The 24,926-nt window shown below is 44.7% G+C and overlaps 1 protein-coding gene across 10 annotated transcripts in view; it reads left to right on the forward strand.

Annotated features, from left to right (window-relative positions):
* satb1b (SATB homeobox 1b) overlaps positions 1-19,139 on the forward strand; it is a 54,362-nt gene extending 35,223 nt beyond the window's left edge. For 8 of the 10 annotated variants that reach the window (XM_029739164.1, XM_029739193.1, XM_029739201.1 and 5 more), the window contains 3 exons: positions 15,117-15,329; positions 15,518-15,559; positions 17,059-19,139. In XM_029739164.1, coding sequence (XP_029595024.1) covers positions 15,117-15,329; positions 15,518-15,559; positions 17,059-17,655 — 852 coding nt within the window. In that variant the 3' untranslated portion in view covers positions 17,656-19,139. The remainder of the gene's footprint in view (positions 1-15,116; positions 15,330-15,517; positions 15,560-17,058) is intronic. The other 2 variants (XM_029739233.1, XM_029739209.1) reach the window with 1 other exon arrangement.
* Positions 19,140-24,926: the final 5,787 nt, after the last annotated feature.

Consider the following 24,926-nt stretch of genomic DNA (forward strand, 5'->3'; position numbering starts at 1 on the left):
CTGGTGATTTATCGCCATAATGACATGTCTCCTTTATTGTGGGTTTAGCGAACAGCAGACAGTGTTTCAACACAAAACAAACCTGTTTATATTAGCTGTGCTCTGAATGACTCTCAGCTAAAGCGGAGCCTGTTATCTCGCCCAGGGAACAACCCACTCGTTGAATACCGGTTTGTGTGAGCAGAATTACCGTCAGTTTAACTCTTATTAAAACTAATTAAGGAAATGCGGAGCAAGCCGTTATTATTAAAGGTTTGATATATTGGTGGAGCACAGTTGGAAATGTTTCCACAATTGTTACTTGATGAAGAAAAAGAAAATAGATTAAACAGTGGGCAAATTATCTGGAAATATCTGTGGAGTTTTTTTTTCTTTTTTTCGCTGATTGGCATGATTATAGGGCCAGATATCTTTGTTTTACCAAATTGCAGTTTGATGCACAAACCATTGTTTTTGTTCAGGAGTTCAAAGACTTTTTGGAAGAGAAGAGAGAAGAGGGGGAGAAAAAATATCTCTTCTCAGATTATCGTTTGTGAGTGAACAGGTTTCCACTGTTTCCTCCCTACCTCCCCCCTCTCTTTCTCTCCCTCTTTCTCTCTCTCTCTCTCTCCCTCTCTCTCTCTCTCTCTCTCTCTCTCTCTCTCGCTCTCTTCCCTCTCTCTATCTTCTCTCTCTTCCCTCTCTCCTCCCTGTCTCCCTGTTCCACCATTCATGGTGATGGAGGCGGAGGGTGTGAATGTGAATTGAGCAGCAGATAAGAAGTGTGCTAATTATGCCTGTGAAAGGGGGCCTGGGAGAGCACTTATCTCTGGCTCCATCTCGTAATGGGCGCTCCCCGGGCAGCTGGTGCCCCTCCTGGCCCACATCACCACCAGGGGCAGTGGCGGCTCCACTCTGCACCAGGCCCAGACTCAGAACCAGAGACCCAGGCCCAGGCTCTGCACTTTAGCACAGTGGGGGCTGCTGGTGCTGGGGTTGGAGGGTGAGGGAGTGAGGAGCTGGTGGTGGTGGATGGTGTTGGGGGATGGGTCCATCCATTGGGGTGCAGACTGGCAGGAGGAACGGGGGTTTGGGGACGGGGGAGGCTCAGTCTCGATATGGAGGCTGGCACATGCGTGTTTGATTGGTGTGCCGTGCCCCCACTGCCATCCCGGCACACTACAGGAATTCTCGGTGGTCGCACGCTCACATGTATGCAGCCCACCACCCTGGAAGAGTTGGCGAATGTTGGGGGGTTGGAGGACAGGAGAGCTTGGCTCAGGCAGCTATTGTGTGTGCCTATGTGTGCGTTTGCGTCGTCTAGCCCTGCCCCTGTGAAAGATAGATAGAGCGAGGAGAGGAGGGGAAAGGAGGAGCGGGGAGAAGAGGGGAGGAGATCTGAGAAGGGGAGCAGGGGGCTGTGGAGTGGGAGAGGATGGGAGCAGTGGTGGTCCCCTGAGTGTGAGAGCTCTAAGCAGGAGTTTAGAGATTGGCTTACACTCCAGTGTGTGTGTGTGTGTGTGTGTGTGTGTGTGTGTGTGTGTGTGTGTGTGTGTGTGTGTGTGTGTGTGTGTGTGTGTGTGTGTGTGTGTGTGTGTGTTGTGTGCATGGGTGTGTTGCGTGGGGGATGGGGTTTGGAACACAGCCATCCCGTCCCCTCTCAGGGCTTGTAACCACAGCAGACCTCTCTTTCTGCCAGCCTTTAACTGGTAGGTCTCTCTCTCATATTCACAGTAGCATTTCAATCATCTTTTTAACCTCGACATTTTGGGTGCAGTGAGTAAGTACAATTGAAAATCTCCATTCCACTGCTGGTTGACATCAAATTCAGTCATGCAGCCTACAGTATACCTTGAGACTACAGCCCATTTTGACTTGTTTGTACAGCTATACATTACATTAGGATAGAATCCAATAACCCATATTTCATTTTTTGTCAAATTTTGTTCTTATCAAATTCAAAGTTGAGCCAACATTCAGCTGTGGGAGATGTACTGTATACTAGTTTGAGCAGGTTGTTAGAGGGTAACTATAGTATTGAGGTAGCCTTTGTTGATGATGTAGCCTATTGGTTTGAAGCCAGCCACAGGAGACAATGCCTCCAGAATCCGCAGCTAGCATTAGGAGACGCCCCTTTAGTGATAGCGTTCGAAATGATGGATGCTAGATTTTGATGAAAGCCCTTGTCAGTGCTAACAAAGCTGCACCGGTAGAGGTGGTAGCTAGCTAGCTATCTGTTTTAGCTAGTGAAATGGAGGCTATCCATATTGGCTAGCTGTATGTTGTTGGCTGCTAAAGGAGCGGAAGCTAGCGATGGGTGGCTAGCGGTGGGAGGCTAGCCGTGGGGAGCCCCTAACATGGCTTTGGTGTCTAAACTGCCTGACACACATCCTGAGAGGGAGCTGTGATTGTCTGTATCAGAGTCCCTGCTGTCACACAACAAGCGATCCGGGAGCCCCTGCGCCACAGGGCTAGCTCTCATACCCCCCAACACACACACAGAGTGACCAGTGGAATACAAACAAGAAACGCCACCACCAAGTGCCTACCTCTCTCTCCCTCTCTCTCTCTCTCTCTCTCCCTCTCTCTCTCTCTCTCTGTCCCTCGTTCTCTCTCTCTCCCCTGGAAGAGGCTACGCTAATTAGCCAGGCTCTAATGAGACAGAATGGCACTGATCTGGTCCGCCACTGCGCCACCGGGGGGGGGGGGGGGGGTTGGTGCAGGGATGGCAGGGGGGGGCTGGTGTGTGCCATCTGTCACCCTGCGCCCGCCTGGCACGCAGCTCTCTAGGGGGGTGGGGGGAGGGACACTGAGTGCCTCGCTGGTCTGGAGTGGAAAGGTGGAGAGAGGGAGAGAGACAGAGGGGAGGAGGAGGGTGGTGGAATTACTGGACCTGCCCCCCCCCCCCCCCGCCTATAATTTCTGAAATGATTCATATCCTGGGTTAGTGGAATCTGTGTTGTTGTTTTTGACTGGGACAGCTTGAACGCTGTACATCCATCCCACTCATATGGCCCAACCACCTCCTTAATACTCAGTTCATGGACCCCTCCTGGGTTCCTCTCTCTGCTTAGTCTAAGGGGTAGATGTTACGGGAGATGACATTTGGAATGTAGACTCACTGCTTTGACAGAATTGAACAATATCTGATCTTCTGAAGCAGGAAGAGCCTAGGGAGAAACTGGGCATGACCACCTACACCATGAGTCATGAACCTAGAGATAAAAAATGTGAGGGTTTTAATAACTTGAGTGCTTTGCCTTCATGGATAAAATGACTGGGGTGCCGTCATAGGGCTGATCCAGAGTGAAGTTATAAATCACCTCCCAAAGTTTCACTTCTGTTTCTGTGGTGTAACGGCCAACATAATATCTCCATTGTTTGTTTACAGACTCCGGATTGTCTCCCTGCGAAGCTGAGGCAGATTAGAAACGAGAGAGCATCACCAAAAGGGAAAGAAAGGCCATGAATGTTTATTAATTAATTAATTTATTTATCCGGTTGCTTGGTTATTAGGTTGTCGGGGAAACGGTGGCAGATCCTCTATAATATTAAAGAGACAATTTTTGGAACCGGAGGCCCAGATGTCTGAATAATTAATTTAGTGTATGAATTATCTCGCAAAAGGCAGTTCCTCCTGTTCCCTCTAAAATTAGCATTTTTCTTATTGTTTAATGGACAGAATAATCCCCACCAGCATCTAACCCACTGCCTCTCATTTCATCAACCACCTCTAAACCCCCCCCACTGAGCATGCACATGCCTCTCTACTGTACTACTCTACTGTCTATTTCTCTCTCTCTCTCTCGTTCACACACTCACACCCTCTTTCTCTCCTCCGCTCTGCCCTTTTTCCCCCCTCCACCACACCTACTGTACCTACCTCCATCCCCACATTCCACTCCCCGACATTTGCCCTCCGCTGTCCCAAGTCTGAGGCAGCTCTCACCCTCCACGCCCCCGTTGCTTCTCCTTCCCAGGCCGGGCTAACAGTGTGGGGAGAGCCTCGCTCCGGCTCCAGCCCTTTCCCACTATCTCCTCTGACAGACCACACAGGGCTTGTTCTGAGGCCCATTCTGGCTAATCTGATCAGGCAGGCAAATACGCCGGGAAAAGCGCTTTAATGATCCCCCTAATTACCTCAAGTCAATACCAACTGTATTATTAGACTCGGGGAAAATATTCCATTAGGGTGCCCCCTGTGGGAGTCCCCCCCTTGCGCACCGATGTCACGCGCCGCGCGCCCCCACGCTTGTAATTAATTTTATTTACACACGCAGGAATGCACAAGGTCGCACCTGCAGCCCGGAGCCGCCCGACTCGGCCCGCCTAATCAGATCTGTCATAATTACCATTCTGCATGCTTCTGACACACGCCGGGAAATATTTCAATTTAACTACAGCCACAAGCTCCAGCAGATGCAGTGTGGGGATGTGTTAGTCTGTGTGTATGTGAGAGAGAGAGAGAGCGAGAGAGAGAGAGAGGAGAGAGAGTAAGAGAGAGGGAGAGAGAGAGGAGGAGAGAGAGTAAGAGAGAGGGAGAGAGAGGAATTGCATGGGGAGACATTAGGACCTATTCGAATGCTTGTGTGCTCCCGCTTTCTATTTCTCTATCTCTCGCTCTCGCTCTCGTTCTCTTTCTCTCTCTCTCTCTCTCTCTCTCTCTCTCTCTCTCTCACTCCTTCTACTTGTTTCTCTTCAGACCCTGTCTCTCTCCTCTCTCCAGACCCTGTCTCTCTCCTCTCTCCAGACCCTGTCTCTCTCCTCTCTCTTACTACGCACATGATTCCACAAAGTAGACTTCTCATACTGTATAGCTATGACTTTCCACACCGGTTCTCATTTCATACAGAGGGTTAAGACGTCCCTCCCATCTCATACATGTCATTCATTGAGACCCTATTTGGAGATTTGAACAAATGTAACAGTCCCTTCCATCTGACAGCAAACATGTAGACCAATTACAGATGCGGCTTTAGCTGACATACACAATTTGCAGGTTTTCTGCTATTTTAATCCATAATTCACGAAGATCAGTCATGATTTATCATCTTAATTATGCTCTGATATTAGCAATTAAACTCCAGCTTTGAATTAAATCTCAATCAAGTGCTTATAATTGATGGAATCACACTCCTCGTAGGTGATTGGTGTGTTCCTAATTCAGATGCTGTTTAGCTCTGAAACTTCCTTCTTCTCTCTTCCTCTTTTGTGAGTTAGTGGTCCTTTGTGCATTCATTCACTCTCTTACTTGTTCTCCTGTTTCTGTAGCTGCCTCAATACTGTTGTAGACTCCATAGAAGATGTTAACAGAGGGATACTATAATGTTGAAGAGATTTTACTGTTCTCTCTCTCTCTCTCTCTCTCTCTCTTTCTCTTTCTCGCTCTTTCTCTCTCTCTCTCTCTCTCTGTGTTTAATAGTTATCAAAACCGGAATAGCTTGATTGATTTTTTCCACGGTCAACTGAACATGCCTCCTAATGTTTGACAGACAGACCCGGCATACAACATAGTGATTTGTTTTGTCATTTTGTAGCCTGGCAGAGCAGAGCACAGATGTGTCATGTTCTGTATTTGAGGATTTTGACATTTCATTGACCTGCTCTGGTCGTTCTGTCCCAGTTCTAAGTGTTCCCGTTATAGGAATTCATACTGCAACTGTGGCATTCTGTGACGATGAACCGATTGGCATTGTTCTGAGAGTAAATGCTGAGAAAGAGAACGTTTCCTGCACAATCATGCTTTCACTCCGCAGCATATGTGCAATGTAGATGTTCCAGTCTGCTATTGTTGACAACTGGCGCATTGTGATGCGAGAGGGCATGACCTTTCACTCAGTAAACGCTGATATCACGTTTCCCAGCTGGTGTCTTTGACATCATATATCTTCCACTGCGGGTCTGAAATGCGTCGGTCAAGACTTCCCATGTTGCAATTTGAAAATGAATGCAGGGAAACAGGTTGCCTTGTTTGTTTCAGATTGAGCAGATGTGGGTATGTATGCATACTCTACTGTTGACACTCCTGCAACGGGGTTAGGTAACCAATCTGGCAACCGATTTGAAAGAATTCCACTTTGACAAGACATTAATGCATGTTACAGGTTAAACTCGGTATAAACGTCCAAAATAAGGGATTACAATTGCAGATGACATTATATTCTGTTGAGAAATATATTTCCTACTAAGGATTCACAATTTGACTGGATTGTTTTGTGTACAAATCCTTCAACACAAATCATCACTTTTCATTCGTTGTTTCTAAAAAGTGTTAATTGATAGATTCATTCTATAGCACAAATGCTCATGGACAGTCAGGCCCCAGTCCAATGAGTTCTATTGCAGGGAGTCAGATGGTTGAGTTATGAACAGTCAAGAGTATTACCATGTATTACCATGCGCAGAACAATCCCCTGCAGGATCAGTGAGTAAAGCCCAGGACCTGAGCTCTACCAGGTGGAAATAATGTAATGGTGCACATAGACATCTGCATGAGCTCTTTCACGGTTCACTCTACTTGTGTTACCATTGACTTAAGGTGAATCCTGAAAACAATTGCAAAACATGCAAAACAATAGCTGTATACCTACGTTGAGGAGTTCACCACAAGAGTCACGGGCTTCATCAATAAGTGCATACAGTGCCTTCGGAAAGTATTCAGATCCCTTGACTTTTCCAGATGTTGTCATGTTACAGCCTTATTCTGAAATTGATGAAATAGTTTTTTTTCCTCATCAATCTACACACAATAGACTATAATGACAAAAAACTGAAATATTACATTTACATTTTACATTTTAGTCATTTAGCAGACGCTCTTATCCAGAGCGACTTACAGTAGTGAATGCATACATTTAATTTCATGCATTTTTCTTTTTCTTTTTGTACTGGCCCCCCGTGGGAATCAAACCCACAACCCTGGCGTTGCAAACACCATGCTCTACCAACTGAGCCACAGGGAAACGCCGTGACATTTACATAAGTATTTACATAAGTATTCAGACCCTTTACTCAGTACTTTGTTGAACTACCTTTGGCAGCGATTACAGCCTCGAGTCTTCTTGGGTATGACACTACAAGCTTGGCACACCTGTATTTGGGGAGTTTCTCCCATTCTTCTCTGCAGATCCTCTTAAGTTCTGTCAGGTTGGATAGCGAGCGTTGCTGCACAGCTATTTTCAGGTCTCTTCAGAGATGTTCGATTGAGTTCAAGTCCGGGCTCTGGCTGGGCCACTCAAGGACATTCAGAGACTTGTCCCGAAGCCACTCCTGCGTTGTCTTGGCTGTGTGCTTAGGGTCGTTGTCCTGTTGGAAGGTGAACCTTCGCCCCAGTCTGAGGTCCGGAGAGCTCTGGAGCAGGTTTTCATCAAGGATCTCTCTGTACTTTGCTCCATTCATCTTTCCCTTGATCATGACTAGTATCCCAGTCCCTGCTGCTGAAAAACATCCCCACAGCATGATGCTGCCACCACCATAGGGATGGTGCCAGGTGTCCTGAAGCTTGGCATTCAGGCCAGAGAATCTTGTTTCTCATGGTCTGAGAATCTTTAGGTGCCTTTTGGCAAACTCCAAGCGGACTGTCATGTGCCTATTACTGAGGAGTGGCTTCCATCTGGCCACTCTAACATAAAAGCCTGATTGTTGGAGGGCTGCAGAGATGGTTATCCTTCTGGAAGGTTCTCCCATCTCCACAGAGGAACTCTAGAGCTCGGTCAGAGTGAATATCGGGTTCTTGGTCACCTCCTTGACCAAGGCCCTTCTCCCCAGATTGCTCAGTTTGGCCAGGTGGCCAGCTCTAGGAAGAGTCTTAGTGGTTCCAAACTTCTTCCATTTAAGAATGATGGAGGCCAGGGTGTTCTTGTGGGCCTTCAATGCTGCAGCATTTTTTTGGTACCCTTCCCCAGATCTTTGCCTCGACACAATCTTATCTCGGAGCTCTACGGACAATTCCTTCGACCTCATGGCTTGGTTTTTGCTCTGACATGCACTCAACTCAACTGTGAGACCTTATATAGACAGGTGTGTGCCTTTCCAAATCATGTCCAATTAATTGAATTGAACACAGGTGGACTCCAATCAAGTTGTAGAAACATCTCAAGGATGATCAATAGAAATACGATGCACCTGAGCTCAATTTCGAGTCTCATAGCAAAGGATCTGAATACTAATGTAAGTAAGGTATTTCTGTTTTACATTTTTTTATACATTTGCAAACATTCTAAAAACCTGTTTTTGCTTTGTCATTATGGGGTATTGTATGTAGATTGCTGAGTTTTTAAAAAATTTAATCCATTTTAGAATAAGGCTGTAACGTAACAAAATGTGTAAAAAGTCAAGGGGTCTGAATACTTTAGCACTGTAGATGATGTCATCCCCACAGTTACTATAAGAACATATCCAAACCAAAACCATGCACAGTTGAAGTCAGACGTTTACATACACTTAGGTTGGAGTCATTAAAACTCATTTTTCAACCACTCCACAAATGTCTTGTTAACAAACTATAGTTTTGGCAAGTCGGTTAGGACATCTATTTTGTGCATGACACAAGTAATTTTTCCAACAATTGTTTACAGACAGATTATTTCACTTATTACTCATTGTATCACAATTCCAGTGGGTCAGAAGTTTACATATTCTAAGTTGACTGTGCCTTTAAACAGCTTGGAAAATTCCAGAAAAAAGATGTCATGGCTTTAGAAGCATCTGATAGGCTAATTGACATAATTTGAGTCAATTGGAGGTGTACCTGTGGATGTATTTCAAGGCCTACCTTCAAACTCAGTGGCTCTTTGCGTGACATCATTGGAAAATCTAAATAAATCAGCAAAATAATTGTAGATATCCACAAGTCTGGTTTATCCTTGGGAGCAATTTCCAAACGCCTGAAGGTACCACGTTCATCTGTACAAACAATAGTACGCAAGTATAAACACCATGAGACCACGCAGCCATCATACCACTCAGGAAGGAGATGCATTCTGTCTCCTAGAGATGAACGTACTTTGGTGCGAAAAGTGCAAATCAATCCCAGAACAACAGCAAAGGACCTTGTGAAGATGCTGGAGGAAACAGGTACAAAAGTATCTATATCCACAGTAACATTTCACATTCTTAAAATAAAGTGGTGATCCTAACTGACCTAAGACAGGGAATTATTACTAGGATTAAATGCCAGGAATTGTGAAAAACTGGGTTTAAATGTATTTGGCTAAGGTGTATGTAAACTTCCGACTTCAAATGTATTACCTACTGGGCCAGAGTTACCACTTACAAGACATGGGACACGGATGTGGACGCATGCAAGAAAGCTATGACCTCCGACGAGACATCAAGCATGCAAAAGGACAATATAGGAGGAAGGTGGAATCCTACTACACCAGCTCTGACACTCGTTGTGTGTGGCAGGGCTTGCAGACGATAATGGATTGCAAAAGGAAACGCAGCCGTGAGTTGCCCAGCTATGCAGAACTCCCAAACAAACTAAATGCCTTTTATGCTCGCTTCGAGGAATGTAACACTGTGCCTTGCGTGAAAGTTGCTGTTTTTCCGGATGACTGTGTGATCTCGCTCTCCGTGGCCGATGTGAGAAAAACGTTTAAACAGGTTAACAATCACAAGGGCACATTCTCAAAGCATGCGCAGACCAGCTGGCAAGTGTCTTCACTGACATTTTTAATCTCTCCTTGTCCCAGTCTATAATCCCAACATGTTTCAAGGTGACCACCATTGTCCCTTTTCCCAAGAGCTCCAAGGTAACCTGCCTAAATGACGATCGTCCTGTCGCACTCACATCTGTAGTTATGAAATGCTTTGAAAGGCTAGTCATGACATACATCAACACCATCATCCCAGACACCCTACACCCACTCCAATTTGCATACCCCCCAAAAGGTCCACAGAGGACGTAATCTCAATTGCACTTCACGCTGCCCTCTCCCACCTGGACAAGAGGTTAATAACTATGTGAGAATTCTGTTCATAGACTAGAGCTCAGTGTTCAACACTATAGTCCCCTCCAAGCTTGGGACCCTGGGACTGAACCCCTCCCTCTCCAACTGGATCTTGGACTTCCTGACGGGCCGGCCCCAGGTGATGAGGGTAGGCAACAACACCTCTGCCACGCTGACCCTCAAAAGGGGGACCCTCAGGTGTATGTGCTTAGTCCCCTCCTGTACTCCCTGTTCACCCATGACTGCATGGCCATGCACAACTCCAACACCATCATCAAGTTTTCTGACAATACGACGGTGGAAGGCCTGATCACCGACTGGCTGCATCACCGCCTGGAATGGCAAATGCACCGCCCTTGACCGCTAAGCCCTACAGAGGGTGGTGCGGACAGCCCAGTTCATCACTGGGTCCGAGCTCCCTGAAATCCATGACCTCTGTATCAGAGGGTGTCAGAGGAAGGCCTGAAAAACTGCCAAAGAGTCCAGCCACCGAAGCCATAGACCGTCCGGCAAACAGGTTCTGAGACAGCTTCTACCCCCAAGCCAAAGACTGCTAAATAGCAAGACTGCTAAATAGTCAATGAATGGTATCTGAACTATCTGCACTGACTCTATCTTGCTCTGACCCTACGCACGCTCACTAGACGATATATACACCCTACATTGACACTCCCACACAAAAACCCACGCACATTCAACATACACTAAATACAAACACACACACACACACACATAACAAATACACGCATACCGACACAACACAAACACACATACATACACATTACACACACACACACTTTTATACTCATCATATGGTGCTGCTGTTCTTTATTTTACTCTTATTATTATCTATCCTGACGCCGAGGCACTTTACCCTGCCTTCATGTACATATCTACCTCAAATGCCTAGTACCTCTGCACATTGATCTGGTACTGCTACTTCCTGTATATTGCTCCATTCTTGTGTATTTTATTTTATTCCTTGTGTTACTATTTTATTGTATTATTATTTTTAAACTAGGCACATGTGACAAATACCATTTGATTTGATTTGACGTATTTGTACTACTTACTCTACTTTTAAGTGCTTCAAAATCTTTACTCATTGTTTTATTACAGAATGAGTGAGACGGGTAGAAGGAATCCCAACTCTAGTCAGCACTGTGAATGCATGCTAAGAGTGTAGGATTTTTCAGGATGGCCACATGGTAGCTAGACCTCCAGTTCCCCCGGGGAAGAATGGTTGAGTTCAATTGAGGGCCTCGACCCCATTTCTCCCTTGCCCCCCCCCCCCCCCTCCACGCCAAGACTATTTGAATAGGCGCTCGGACCTGCCTTATTTGCATATTAAGATTTCCTCACACACACAAAACATCGGGTCCGTTTTTCACAGTAAATTTTTGCTTATTGTTGCGGGAGATTCTCACATGCTGAACATCAAGCAGGTCGGTATTTCCCATCAACAGATGGGCATGGCGCCGTATTTACAACCCAGTGCTGGTAACTGTGTGGGGGGAACGCGCTCTAAGGTGACGCTCAGAGGAGAAACAGGTTTGAACATACCGTGTTATCAGCTGCATGTATCTGCATAGCATTGTCTGCTAGTGGAGCTGGGCCCTGTGCCAGGTTCAAGGAGGGAAAGACAATAATGCTTTGTCTCTCCTACTTTTTATTTCTCTCTCCCTCTCGGACAGAGATGTGAGTCTGGCTGGCTCTCTGCAGCTCTCAGTCCCTCCTCTGACAAGTTCCACAAGTCCAGCCACGACAATGGATCGCAATCTTTTTCTCCCAACTGTCACACGTTTTTTTTGGGGTTTCCCCCTCCTGTAACAGATGTTTTGCATCTACAAGGTCAAATGTGCTTTTGTTTCAGTGTAGACAATTATTGTATAAAGCACCATATTCAATTTGATTGTGTTATAATCCCCCCCCCCCCCCCCCCCCCCCACCTAACAAAAAGAGAATCACAGTTGATGGACATCTGCCGGCTTATTTTTCGGTGGTGGACTGATGGGGCTCATAATGACCAAATGAGATTAGAGATAGGTGTTGGCCCTGCCGTGTGACTGTGGAGGTAGGCCTCTCTCTATCTCTCTCTCTCTCATGTCTCTATTTCTCTCTCTCCATCTCTCTTTTTTCCATGCAGGGTTTCACAGCAGAGTGTTGTTTATTGATGCAGTAGTGTGCGTCCATGTTGTGGAGGGAGAAGGGAGGGAGGTGAAGGGAAGAGGGGTGGGCGTGAATACCGGGCTGTTCCCTGACAGAGCAGGCCTATGCTCTCATTGGCAGCTTGTGACTGCCGCAGACACACACACAAACAGGGTACGGTGTGCCGCTGCGTAGTTGGGTGAATCTTGCGCATGAATTCAGCATTGTGTTGGGAGCGAAATAAGTCAGAGTGCCCGGTTGCTATTTATACTGTGCTAAACAATGGGAGCTCTGCTGGGCTGTGTGAGGCCTGCTGCTGAAGAGTATATTACTCTGTCATTCTGCACCTCTTCACCCCCTCAGCCCGTGTGCTGACGGTCAGATTGGACGAAAAAACAGGCAGGGTGGTCACTCTCCTCACCTCTCCATTCTCCATGCTAATCATTATGAATAATACATTTTTATTTATAGAGAGCTCTTCACCAACTCTGAGAGAGTTCGAGGTAGTTCAGAATTGGTGAGCAGTGTAAGTACAGCGTATTCAAACAGTGTTGTTAGGGGGGAAATGAACAATATGGACGTAGTACACAGAGCAACAGAGATGTTTGGTTCTTGTTGTAGGTGCCTGTTTCAACACAGTAACACAACATGCATTGTGCAGCCAACCTAATAACTATTACACCAATTGATGCTGCTTATACATTTCTGCACAGTCTATCTAAAGCTTTGAAAGTCTGCACAATTTCAAATAGAAGTTGAAACAATGGTTAAGTCATATATATGATAGTAAGCTGGAACACCATTTTGGATTTCTCCACCATGTCACATTGTCATTGTGATTATTAGACAGAAATCCTCACTCCAAATGAAGTTTTCACATCACGTTTTTTTTTATCGAAACCAAGTTTTTTTCCCCCCTGAGTTTGCTGGCAAGAGAGCCAAGTGCCACCTCCTTTGACCAGCTCTCCCACCTCTCTTTCTTCCCTCAATGCTTCTGCCAAGGCCTGTGGAAGCAATGCAATTAGACAAACACAAACACGACTTCAGCTCTTTAAACCACCAGGGAAAACGCTGACTGTCCACTTGTGTGGGGACGACTGAGGGAAGCTGCCATTTTGACATTAGCTACACTTTTGTGATAATTTTACCAGTTTTTGTGTAAATGTTAAACTTCTCTGTGTCAAACTTCCTTTACTTTAGTCGTACAACATTCTATCAATGAGCTTTCAGCAAAATATGAATAGCATAGTCACAACATATTAAGACTTTACCTCTTGTTTTTACTGTAGTTATTTTTAACTAGCTAGTTAATTTATGTGAGGACTTCCCAGAATTACTATGGGGTTCATGTTGGCCTTTAGCACTTTGGGTTTAATCCTGCTGGTTTGGGGAGTGTTTGAGTTGGATTACTTCATCGCGGCCTTGGTAGTGTGGTTCAGTTCTGGCTCGGAAGAGGCAGGGAGGCATGTGGGGGTGAAAAGAGGGGTGCTCCTCAATACCGAATCAGCCGAAACCAACAAACATCAAAGTGGTAACGCGGTCCAAATCCCTCTGCATGCAAATTAAAAAAGGCAACAATAAACGTGGCAGAAGAACAAGGTGGGCACGCAGTCTTTAGGTCCCTTCTACCCCTCTCTCTCTCTCTCTCTCTCTCTCTCTTTTCCTCTCTCTTTCACTCTCTTTCTCTCCCTGTCCTTCTTTCTCTCATACTCTCTCTCCCTGTCTTTCTCTCTCTCTCTCTCTCTCTCTCTCTCTCTCACTCTCTCTCTCTCTCTCTCTCTTCCTTGTTCTTCCCCCTCTCTCTTTCTCTCTCTCTCTCCCTCCGTTGCTCCCGGCTTTCTCCAAAACCCTCCTGGGTTTGATGTGGCTTAGGGGAGGAGCTGGAACAGGGGACAACAGAAATGCTGAGTTATCTCTTGCATGCAGTGTGGTGGCGTGGCTCTGCCCCTGTGTGTGTGTGTTTGTGTGTGTGTGTGTTTGTGTGTGTGTGTGTGTGTGACCAGCGCAGTGTAATCCTGTGGAAATGAAAGGTGCTGCCGCACACTGGCTGGGAGATTACAGTACTGCTCTGTCACGCTGCCAGGACAGACTACCGGCTGAACAGCTTCATCGCTCTCCCTTCTCTCCTCTCTCTCTTTCTCTCTCTCTCTCTCTCTCTCTCTCTCTCTCACACACACTCACATTCTCGCCCTCCCTCAACGAAGCTGCTTTCCCTCCTTCCCTCCCTCCTTCTGCCTTCTCACCCGTTACAGCTCTCTTTTTGCCACGGTCATTTAAAATTCCCTATTTTTCTGTCTGTTTCTCTTCCTTCCTTTCTCTCTGTGTCTTTTTCTCCCTCTATCGCTCTCGCTCTCTCTCTCGCTCTCTCCGTCTCTCTTCCTTTCTCTCTCTCTCTTCCTTCCTTTCTCTCTCTCTCTCGCTGGCTCCCTCGTTCTCTACTCTTCATCTCACACTATTTTCTCTCACCCTCTGCTTCAGTTCTGTCATGGTGATCACCCCCCTGCCCTGCCCTCACACGGCCCAGTTGAGTTCCCTCCACATCCAGTGCTGTATAACTGAGTCACAGGACCTCATCACAGAGCTCCATAGATGGGCTCCGTCTCTACCGTACTGTACCGCTCAGCTGCACCCACACAGTCACACACACAAGCTGCCTTTGACTGGGGCTTCTCAGATACATGCTCTGTGTAAATTAATATTGTGTAGCTACAGTCCTCTATGGCCCACAGTCCCATCTCTCATGGCCCTCTGCTGGGCTAGAGTATAATGTTTCCTGTAAACTGTTAAATGGGTCCTTCATTTTGTGCTACATGCTATGAATACTACATACATGTGTATGTTGTCATACCACATGGTCCCAGAATGTGTTATTTTGCTGCCTTTGGAATTGTATTATATTGGCATGTTACAGGAATGGGCTAAAATGTAAAGCTATAGGTGTACTCTCCACCCCTGGTTAGGGTTTCTCTCTGTGTGAGTACAGCCGTTAAAGTGGAGGGTCAGGCTAAACCTCGCTGTCGTTTCCTTTCGGTAAAGGGCTGGCTGTGTGAGCTTCTGCGCTGGAAGGAGGACCCCAGCCCGGAGAACCGTACGCTGTGGGAGAACCTGTCCATGATCCGCCGCTTCCTGAGCTTGGCCCAGGCGGAGCGTGACGCCATCTACGAACAGGAGAGCACGGCCGGCCAGCAGCAGCAGCACCACGCCGACCGGCCCCCGCACACGATGCACATGTCCACTGACCCCATGCAGGTGAGGAGGCAAAGACGTGCACATTAATACATACATGCACACACACAAGCGCATAAATACACATAGACGTGTACATACACACATACATACACGTACCTATGTGCAGTGGACACGCATACACATCCATTGAAGATGAGAGGAGATACACACACAAGCACAGACACCAACTCTGATGTCTGTACCCACAGAACCCAACTCTGATGTATATGTCCCACACAGACCCACTACAGGTGAGAGAGAGAATTTGTATTCTTTCATTTTATGTTGTGATTTCAAATAAGCAACCAGTATTATCCCTTAGTTTTACATTGTAATTATCTGGTGTTCGTAATAACCAGCAGTAAGGGGACATTTCTACAAATGATCTCTATTAATCACAAACATAGTAATAGTCAAAGTTTGTGTTTTTAATGAAATACTTTGAAAATGTACTCTTTCTTTTAACTTATCTAAGTTTTCTTTTTAAAAGGCAGCTTGCAAATAAACACAGAAACCTGAGACTCACTTTAAACTTTAAAAATTGTGAATTATAAACATAAATACTTCTATTAAACATAGTGGCAGCTGAATGGCTGATCAGTTATTTTGTTAGCCAGAAACTTATGGCCAGTCCCATATAAAAGCACCAGTGTAGAAATACCATAATCAGATTTTTCTCATTGAGCCTAATATCAGATTAAAAAAGTGAAAAGAAATGACCAATTTGGGATACTTCGCAGAAAAGTTAACCACTAATGAAATAGAAATGATTTGGCTTCCAGTAAAATGTCTCAGTACTGTAATGCATAGAGGAACTACTGACACTTGCAATTCATAGTGCTTATTGGTGTTGGCGTTGAACCTCTGTCAACTCAGGCCAGTCTATTTATTAAAAAGCTTGTTCTCACGAGAGACCTGTTGCAAAACAGTGATTCACAGACGTGGAGAGAAGCTTCCCTTATTAAAGCTCGCTATATGTGTGTGTTGTAGTGTAAAATTGGATCTTTGAGTGAATATGTGCAGCTGGCCGGTAAGCTATCTGTAAAGTGCTGTGTTTTCTAAACTTCATTACCAAACTCCAATTGGAGTGGGTCTGACTCAGGGGGAAAAAAACTGTTGTGTGTTCAATAGAGAGCACGAGTTGCCCACTCAACCCTCTCTCCACGCAAACAATGAGACATTTTAGGAGTAATGTGTCATGTGTTTACACTAGCGGGATACTGACGGCAAAGCAAAGCCATCGTTAGCGTTCTCACACCCATGGCAATCGGCGGCGATCGCGTTTTGAATTGTACACACATTGATTTTGTTTATCGTGGTCTGGCAATATAATCTGAATGGGGTCTGATAAGCTCGACAGTACCAACCAGAATGGACAGTTTCCGTGTGAATTCTCGGCGTCTCAGTGTCTTTGTACGTGTTTGCGTGCCTGTGTGGTGTGTGTGTGTGTGTGTGTGTGTGTGTGTGTGTGTGTGTGTGTGTGTGTGTGCGTGCAGGTTTGTATGTGAGTACTGGTGCCTCTACCCCACAATGAAAGACACAATTTCCACATGAAAAAAAATCTCAAGGACTGATTACATTCAATAAGATATTACATGGAAATTCCTCCAGCGGAGCGCCTGTTCTGTGCACAGTGGGCCCATTTTTCTACACAACTCAATTGATTTGAATGAAAGGCGTTATTAAGTCGCCAATAAGTGTTCACTGATAACATCCTGTCTTTTGTCCCCCCCCCCTTTTCCCACCACAGTCTCAGACCCATCAACCGCCCCAGCCACAGCAGCAGCACCAGCCCCCCATGTCCCTCCAGCACCCCTCCCAGCCTCCACTGTCCCAGCAGCCCATGCAACAGCAGCAGCAGCAACCACCCATGGGCCCCCGGCTGCCCCCTCGCCAGCCCTCCACCGCTTCCCCGGCAGAGACAGAGGACGAGGGCCGCGGCGGCGGGGGCACCAAGGCCCGCTCCGGCGGGGGCAAGATCTCCCAAGAGGCCCTAGGCATTCTGCAGAGCTTCATCCAGGACGTGGGGATGTACCCAGACGAGGAGGCCATCCACACCCTATCGGCCCAGCTGGACCTACCCAAGCTCACCATCATCAAGTTCTTCCAGAACCAGCGCTTCTACGTCAACCACCCGGCCAAGCCACCCAAGGAACCCAGCAACAGCAGTAGCAGCAGCCCGGCCTTCGAGGAGGAACTGTCGGAATTCAGGGAGGGCAGCGCCGAGCTGCTGAAGGAGCTGGAAGAGAGCACACAGACCAACAGCACCATCTTCTCCATCAAGATCGAGGAGCACCTGGCCCGCGCCGAGGCCCTCTCAGAATCTGACCACGAGGCCAAGGAGTAGAGAGAGCAGCCCCCAGTCTGAACACTGTGCTAAAAGAGTAGTGTTGCTATACACACAGAGACTGAATGCAATGCTAAAGGGTAATGGTCTGGCTAGCGCAGTGCGGCCACTGCGAGAGAAAAGAGTAGTGTTTTTATCAATGCAGAGTCTGGACTCTATGCGTACAATTAGCGTTTATATATCAATGCAGACTGAAAGGCTACGCAACGCTAGCATTCTCACACTGGAAACCCCTCCATTTCCACAGACTACAGTAATACGAATAAGTATTGCTTTTTCTGATTTTGTAAAACTTGTATTATTCACTGTAAAGACTGATGCATCATTTAAATAACCTGCACAAAAAAATGATTTGAAGTATGTTGCCGTGGATATTTGCTGACTGCACTTAATGTCTGTTGTTTTACACTGATTTCCTTTCTTTTTGAGCTACTGATATTGTAATAAAAAGCCCCCATGGAGTTTGATAGGACTTTGATAGGTGTTTACGTATGTGGTGTTAACTGGATTTTTTCAAATGCATATGAAATCGAGGAACAAGTGGATGACAGGGCCTTAATGATGAGGTACTAAGTCTGGAAGCCTGCTGGCAAATTAGTTATTCTTTGAAAAAGCGAAAAACATGACCGTGATTACGGATCACTCAAACTCTGGAACCCGAAACGCACCCCCAAGTGCGTCGCCGAGAATAGCTCAATCGTTACATATTATTTGTTAGGAAGAAATATAAATATATATATAGACATTATATTAACTGTAAAAAATAAAATACAGTCTTAAAGAAACTATGCCAATAAATGCCTTGTACTATATGGCACTGCCGATTAGATTATTTTGCAAAACCTTTGTCACTGTAACTTTTTGAATCAGCCACACAGTTTAAAAATGTGATTCACAAACTCTGTTTTTTGTTGTCTTCTACATTATTTATTTGCAGTTCATGCAGTGTTTCTGATGTAATTACTTTTTTTGGAAAGTTTGTTACATAGCGCTTTTTTTATTTCACTGATCCTTTTCTATTTATAAATGTAATTTTGATGGGCAGTAAAAACAAAAAGTGTCTTAACGTTTTAAATGGAAAATGTGCTTTAAAGGTTGCCTATAAAAGTGCTGTATGTCAAGCAACTCATGCTACAAGCTTCACAATTAATGTTGTATGCAATTTTTACTATCATGCAAATAAGCATAGGTAAATTACTAACCTATAGAACACCTTAGAGAGAAAAACATATGCAATCTGTGTGAATATCGATGTCTGCAATGTGTCTTCCTTTGGTTAACAATCCAATTCAAGCTATTCCTGTATAAATATCCTGTATACATTTTTTTTCTTTTTTATGAGTTTATTTCAATGAGAACATCAGTTATTTTGTTACAACTGACTGTTTTATAAGTGTTTCTCGGTTTCTTTATGCAGAAATTGTCTAACTAGGAGTGGTTCTTTATTGTTAATTACACAATTAAACTGTTTGTATTGTACCCCAGATTCTTGCCATTCATGTGACCACGCTACTTGCACCTATAGAAGGTTTCACTTACCATATTCAACAGTATGTATCAACATATAACGACTTTTCAGTCAAATTAGTTTCGTTTTTATCCTAAAAAGTGTAATACTTGTAAGAATCACAATTTACAATTGTCCTTTTTTTTTCTATGCAAAAGTTAACACTTTTAACAATATGTGCATATCCAATACCTTTAAAACCCACTGTACATGAGCTCTTGATACTCTCCTGAGCATCTGAAGTAGCTGTGAGACCTGAAAAATAAATACAAGTGGGGTGTTAATTCCTGTGCTAACAAAGCCCTCTACAGGGAGATAACGTGTCAAAACAGCACAGGTTCCCTGACCTCTCTCTGAACCCCAGGTGAACTCAGGTGTCTGTCTGCTCCACGCAGAAATGACCTTTACCTGTTAACACCCTCGGATATGAGCCAGCCAGTCTGGGCTGGATTCCCTCGAGGTTTTGCTCTTTTTTTTCCTTTTTCAAAATAAAGGACAGTGTAACATTGTGCGTGTTTGAAGCAAAGGAGGAGAAATGCACAGATGCTTGAATCACATATTCACATAAGGGGATTGATTCTAAGGGGTTCAATCACCGGAGATTTGAGTTCTTGAGCACTTTAGGTTATTTATAATTCAAGGGGAAATGGTCACAGTAGTTTAACATACACTGTACACTTAGAAGAAAAGGTGCTATCTACATAGGACAGCCGAAGAACCCTTTTGGAACCCTTTTTTCTAAGAGTGTACATACCAGGGTTGGGATCAAATTGGAATTGTGTTACAAATGGCTCTAATTTCAATTAGAATCTTGAATTTGAATTTAATTTGAATTGGCCACACCCCACATGAAGCAGAATTTGAATTGAATTAAAGGAAATATAAATTAATTTAATTCGATTCAATTAAAGATTCAATTAAATTCAAATGGCTCCTTTATCACCATAGAAATGTTTATTTTGACATAATGTATGGTTACCAATAACATGTAGCATAAGGTTGAAATATTTCATTTTTAAAACTCATTCTTGTAAAACAATTTTAAATACACTTGTCTGGAAATATTCTAAGATCATGTTGATAATTCCCTTAAAAATATGTTTAAAAATACATTTCCCAGAACGCATTAGATCGAACACTGCAGCATGGAAGGGAACGTTATCTAACATATCATGACAAAGAAAAATACTGTTTTGCATCTTTGAGTTATAATCAAACTAATATCTGAAATGGTATGTGTATTATCAAGTCAAACTTTATTGGTCATGTACACAGTTTAGCAGATGTTATAGCAGGTGCAGTGAACTGCTTGTGTCACTAGCTCCTAACAGTGCAGTAAAATGTCAAACAAGTACATAAATAATAAACAACTAAAAACAAGAAATCAAGAAATGTCAAAATGAATCCAATTAACAACCCAAAAAGCACTGTATCAGTCATCCAAACGCAATCTATGCGTATATAAACTGAAAATATATACTATAAATGATATGTCCAGCAGTATATATACTTCAGTAGGAAAGAAACGGGAAGTGCGTCTCTATATACAGTGCATTCGGAAAGTATTTAGACCCCTTGACTTTTTCCACATTTTGTAACGTTACAGCCTTATTCTAAAATTGAATAAATTGTTGTTTTCCCTCATCAATCTACACACAATACCCCATAATGACAAAGCAAAAACAGGTTTTTAGCAAATGTATTCAAAAATGTCAACTGAAATATCACATTTACATAAGTTTTCAGACCCTTTACTCAATACTTTGTTGAAGCACCTTTGGCCGCGATTACAGCCTTGAGTCTTCTTGGGTATGACACTACAAGCTTAGCATACCAGTATTTGGGGAGTTTCTCCCATTCTCTGCAGATCCTCTCAGGCTCTGTCAGGTTTGATGGGAAGCTTCGCTGCACAGCTATTTTCAGGTCTCTCCAGAGATGTTCGATCAGGTTCAAGTCTGATTCTGGCTGGGCCACTCAAGGACATTCAGAGACTTGTCCCGAAGCCACTCCTGCATTGTCTTGGCTGTGTGCTTAGGATTGTTGTCCTGATTGAAGGTGAACCTTTGCCCTAGTCTGAGGTCTTGAGCGCTCTGGAGCAGGTTTTCATCAAGGATCTCTTTGTACTTTGCTCCAGTCATCTTTGCCTCGATCCTGACTAGCTTCCCAGTCCCTGCCGCTGAAAAACATCCCCACAGCATGATGCTGCTACCACCACCATGCTTCACCATAGGGATGGTGCCAGGTTTCCTCCACGTGTGAAGCTTGGCATTCAGGCCAAATAGTTCAATCTTGGTTTCATCAGACCAGAGAATCTTGTTTCTCATGGTCTGAGAGTCCTTTAGGTGCCTTTTGGCAAACTTCAAGAGGGCTGTCATGTACCTTTTACTGAGGAGTGGCCACTCTAGCATAAAGGCCTGATTGGTGGAGTGCTGCAGAGATGGTTGTCCTTCTGGAAGGATCTCCCATCTCCACAGAGGAACTCTGTCAGACTGACCATCAGGTTCTTGTTCACCTCCCTGACCAAGGCCTTCTCCCCCGATTGCTCAGTTTGGCCAGCCGGCCAGCTCTAGGAAGTGTCTTGGTGTTTCCAAACTTCTTCCATATAAGAATGATAGAGGTCACTATGTTATTGGGGACCTACAATGCTGCAGACATGTTTTGGTACCCTTCCCCAGATCTGTGCCTCAACAAAATCCTGTCTCTGAGCTCTACGGACAATTCCTTCAACCTCATGGCTTGGCTTTTGCTCTGACATGCACTGTCAACTGTGGAACCTTATATAGACAGGTGTGTGCCTTTCCAAATCATGTCCAATCAATTGGATTTACCACATGTGGACTCCAATTAATTGCAGAAACATTTCAAAGATGATCAGTGGAAATAGGATGCGCTTGAGCTCAATTTCGAGACTCAGCCAACGCTGCTGTCCCATGTACAGTGCATTCAGGAAGTATTCCGACTCCTTCCCTTTTTCCACATTTTGTTAAATTACAGCCGTATTCTAAAATGGATTAAATATTTTTCACATATCAATCTATACACATTAACCCATAATGACAAAGCAAAAACAGATTTTTACAAATGTTAGCAAATATATTAAAAATAAAACACAGAAATACCTTGTGTGTGTGTATTTGCGTGTGTTTGTGAATATGCGTGTGTGTGAGTATATATTAGTGCAGGAGTCTCTGTGTCAAATCCCTGAAGGGTTCGTCACAGGATTGGTTAACTCTCGAGGTTCCTAGGATCTACACCAAGCTAGGTCAATTTGATTTTAGTTTTAATGCACCGTATTGCTGGAACAAAACTCTAAATACATCTCATCTTGATGTTCTGATGCCGTTAGGCAATTGAAAATATTGATTGGGGACTTATTTGTGGAGGAATGTAAGTGAGTGTGTGGGAGTATGTGTGCAAAAAAGTGCAGGACAGAGTACCGTGCAGGTCGACGGCTAGTGATGGCTGTTCAACAGTCTGATGGCCTGGTGATAAAAGCTGTTTCCAAGCCTCTTGGGCACTGCTCTGATGCACCTGTACCATCTTCCAGACTGTAACAGAGTGAACAGTCCGTGTCCCGCCTGACTGAAGTGCTTAGTAATCTTCTAGGCCTTCCTTTGAAACTGAGTGCTGCAAATATCCTGGAGGCAGGCAGCGTGCCCCCGTTGGTGCGTTGGGCTGACCTCTCCACCCACTGAAGAGCCATGTGGTTGAGGAGGGTGCAGTTGCCATACCAGGTGGTGATGCAACACAACAGAATGCTCTCAATGGTGCATCTATAGAAGTTTTTGAGGGTCTTAGGGGCCTTGCTGAATTTCATCATCTGCCTGAGATTGAAGAGGCGCTGTTGTGCCTTCTTCACCACGGTGTCGATGTGATGGGACCATTTCCGGTCCTCAGCGATAGTGCACCACGAGGAACTTGAAGCTTTTGACCCTTCCCACAGCCGCCCTGTCAATGTGGATAGAGGCGTGCTATCTGATCTGTCTCCTGTAGTCCACGATCAGTTCCATGGTTTTGTTGACGTTGAGGGAGAGGTTATTGTCCCGGCACAACTCCTCCAGGGCTCTAACCTTTTCCCTGAGCTAAAGTCGTGCATGGCCACGCAGTCGTCGGTAAACAGAGAGAACAGGAGGGGGCTAGGCACACACCCCTGGGGGGCCCCATGTTGATGACCAGTGTTGCGGAGGAGTAGGTTTCTACCCTCATCACATGGGGTCGGCCCGACAGGAAGTCCAGGACCCAGTTGCACAAGGATGAGTTCTTTGCAATAATAAGTGGCTAATCCTTTCAATGAAAGATTTGTCAAATGAATGAGACTTTCATGTTTCATGTCTCAATTGGTTTGAATTGCTATAAATTCAATAATACTTCCTTTAATTCAAATTCTGCTTCCTGTGGGGAGTGGCCAATTAAATGGTTTGAATTGAATTAAATTCAGAAATTCCGAATTGACCCCAACCCTGGTACATATAGTAGACAGACAGAAGGCGTATCTCACACTTACTCAAGTACACACAGTTTAAACAGTTGTTTGACTTGACTGACCTATGAGAAACCTTAATATCCTCACATCCTTAACACGGGTCTATCCTGTGTAGTCCCAAGCTATCTCCAACATATTCTCCAACTCCATTCTCACTGGTGTTGACCGAGGGCTCTAGTTGTTTGTCTCAGCTTCAGAGCTTGTTAGATTTTTTCTATTGTGGTGGCAGTATAATACACAGGGCCGGCCCCAGGCATAAGTGGCATAAGCGGTCGCTTCGGGCCTCCGGCCGCTAGGTGGGCCCCTAACTCACTTGAGGTTTCAACTTATTGTTACGAGTTGGAGCACTAGAATACACAAGGTGCAATTTCAACATTTGGTTGTGCATCAGAAGTTTTTCCTTAGTTATGTCAGTCACTGACAGTCACTCAATTAGCCCATGTCAGCAAAACATTTTTAGATTGGTAAATTAGTCTAGCCAGCTTCTAAACTTGTTGTAATCATGGTCAATTTATCGACCAGGCACGCAGGGCACGTGACCAATGGCCATGACCTCCAGGTGGCCCACATAGATTTGTTTAATCACTTTTACTCAGATATCATATGAACATGGCATAATTCATGGCAGAATGTGTAGAATTGCATGAAACATTTTCTCTCCACCCCATAGCATTTTTGGGAGGGAATTGCAGGAAATTAGCTTTAAAACTGCTAAATGTTCTGTCCGCCTCATGGCACAATGAATTGCATGAAATTAGTTTTAAGACTGCAACATTTTCTTTCTCCGCACCGTGGCAAAATGTGTAGAATTGCAGAAAATGTGCTTTAAAACAACAACATTTTCTCTACACCCCATGGCAAAATGTGTAGAATTGCACTAAATTAACTTAAAAGTGGAAACATTCCCTTCAAGGGGGGACCACTAAAATGTTTTACCTGCAAGGTGGGGAACCCCCAAACCAAATCTTGCATAGGGTCACCAAATAGTTCAATACTTCTCCACTTGCAGTGGGAGGATTTGGGCAGGAATCTCCAGCACATTGAAGGATGTTGAGTATCATCATGGGCGGTCTTTGAAGGAGGGGGAGCTAGAAGAGGAAACTACAGATGTAGGATCTTGATTTGATCACTCTTTTGTTTGGTGAGAATTTTCCTGCTAAGCAGGAAATGCTAACTTGTAGTGTATTTCAGGGTTATAAAGGCTTCTAAAGTGTGTATTTCCACTTTGAAATGTCAGACTTGATTTGCCCTAACAAAAAATAAATAAAACCCTGCAAAAAT

Source organism: Salmo trutta, chromosome 3 (genome assembly GCF_901001165.1).
Source record: "Salmo trutta chromosome 3, fSalTru1.1, whole genome shotgun sequence".
In the NCBI taxonomy this organism is placed as follows: Eukaryota; Metazoa; Chordata; class Actinopteri; order Salmoniformes; family Salmonidae; genus Salmo; species Salmo trutta.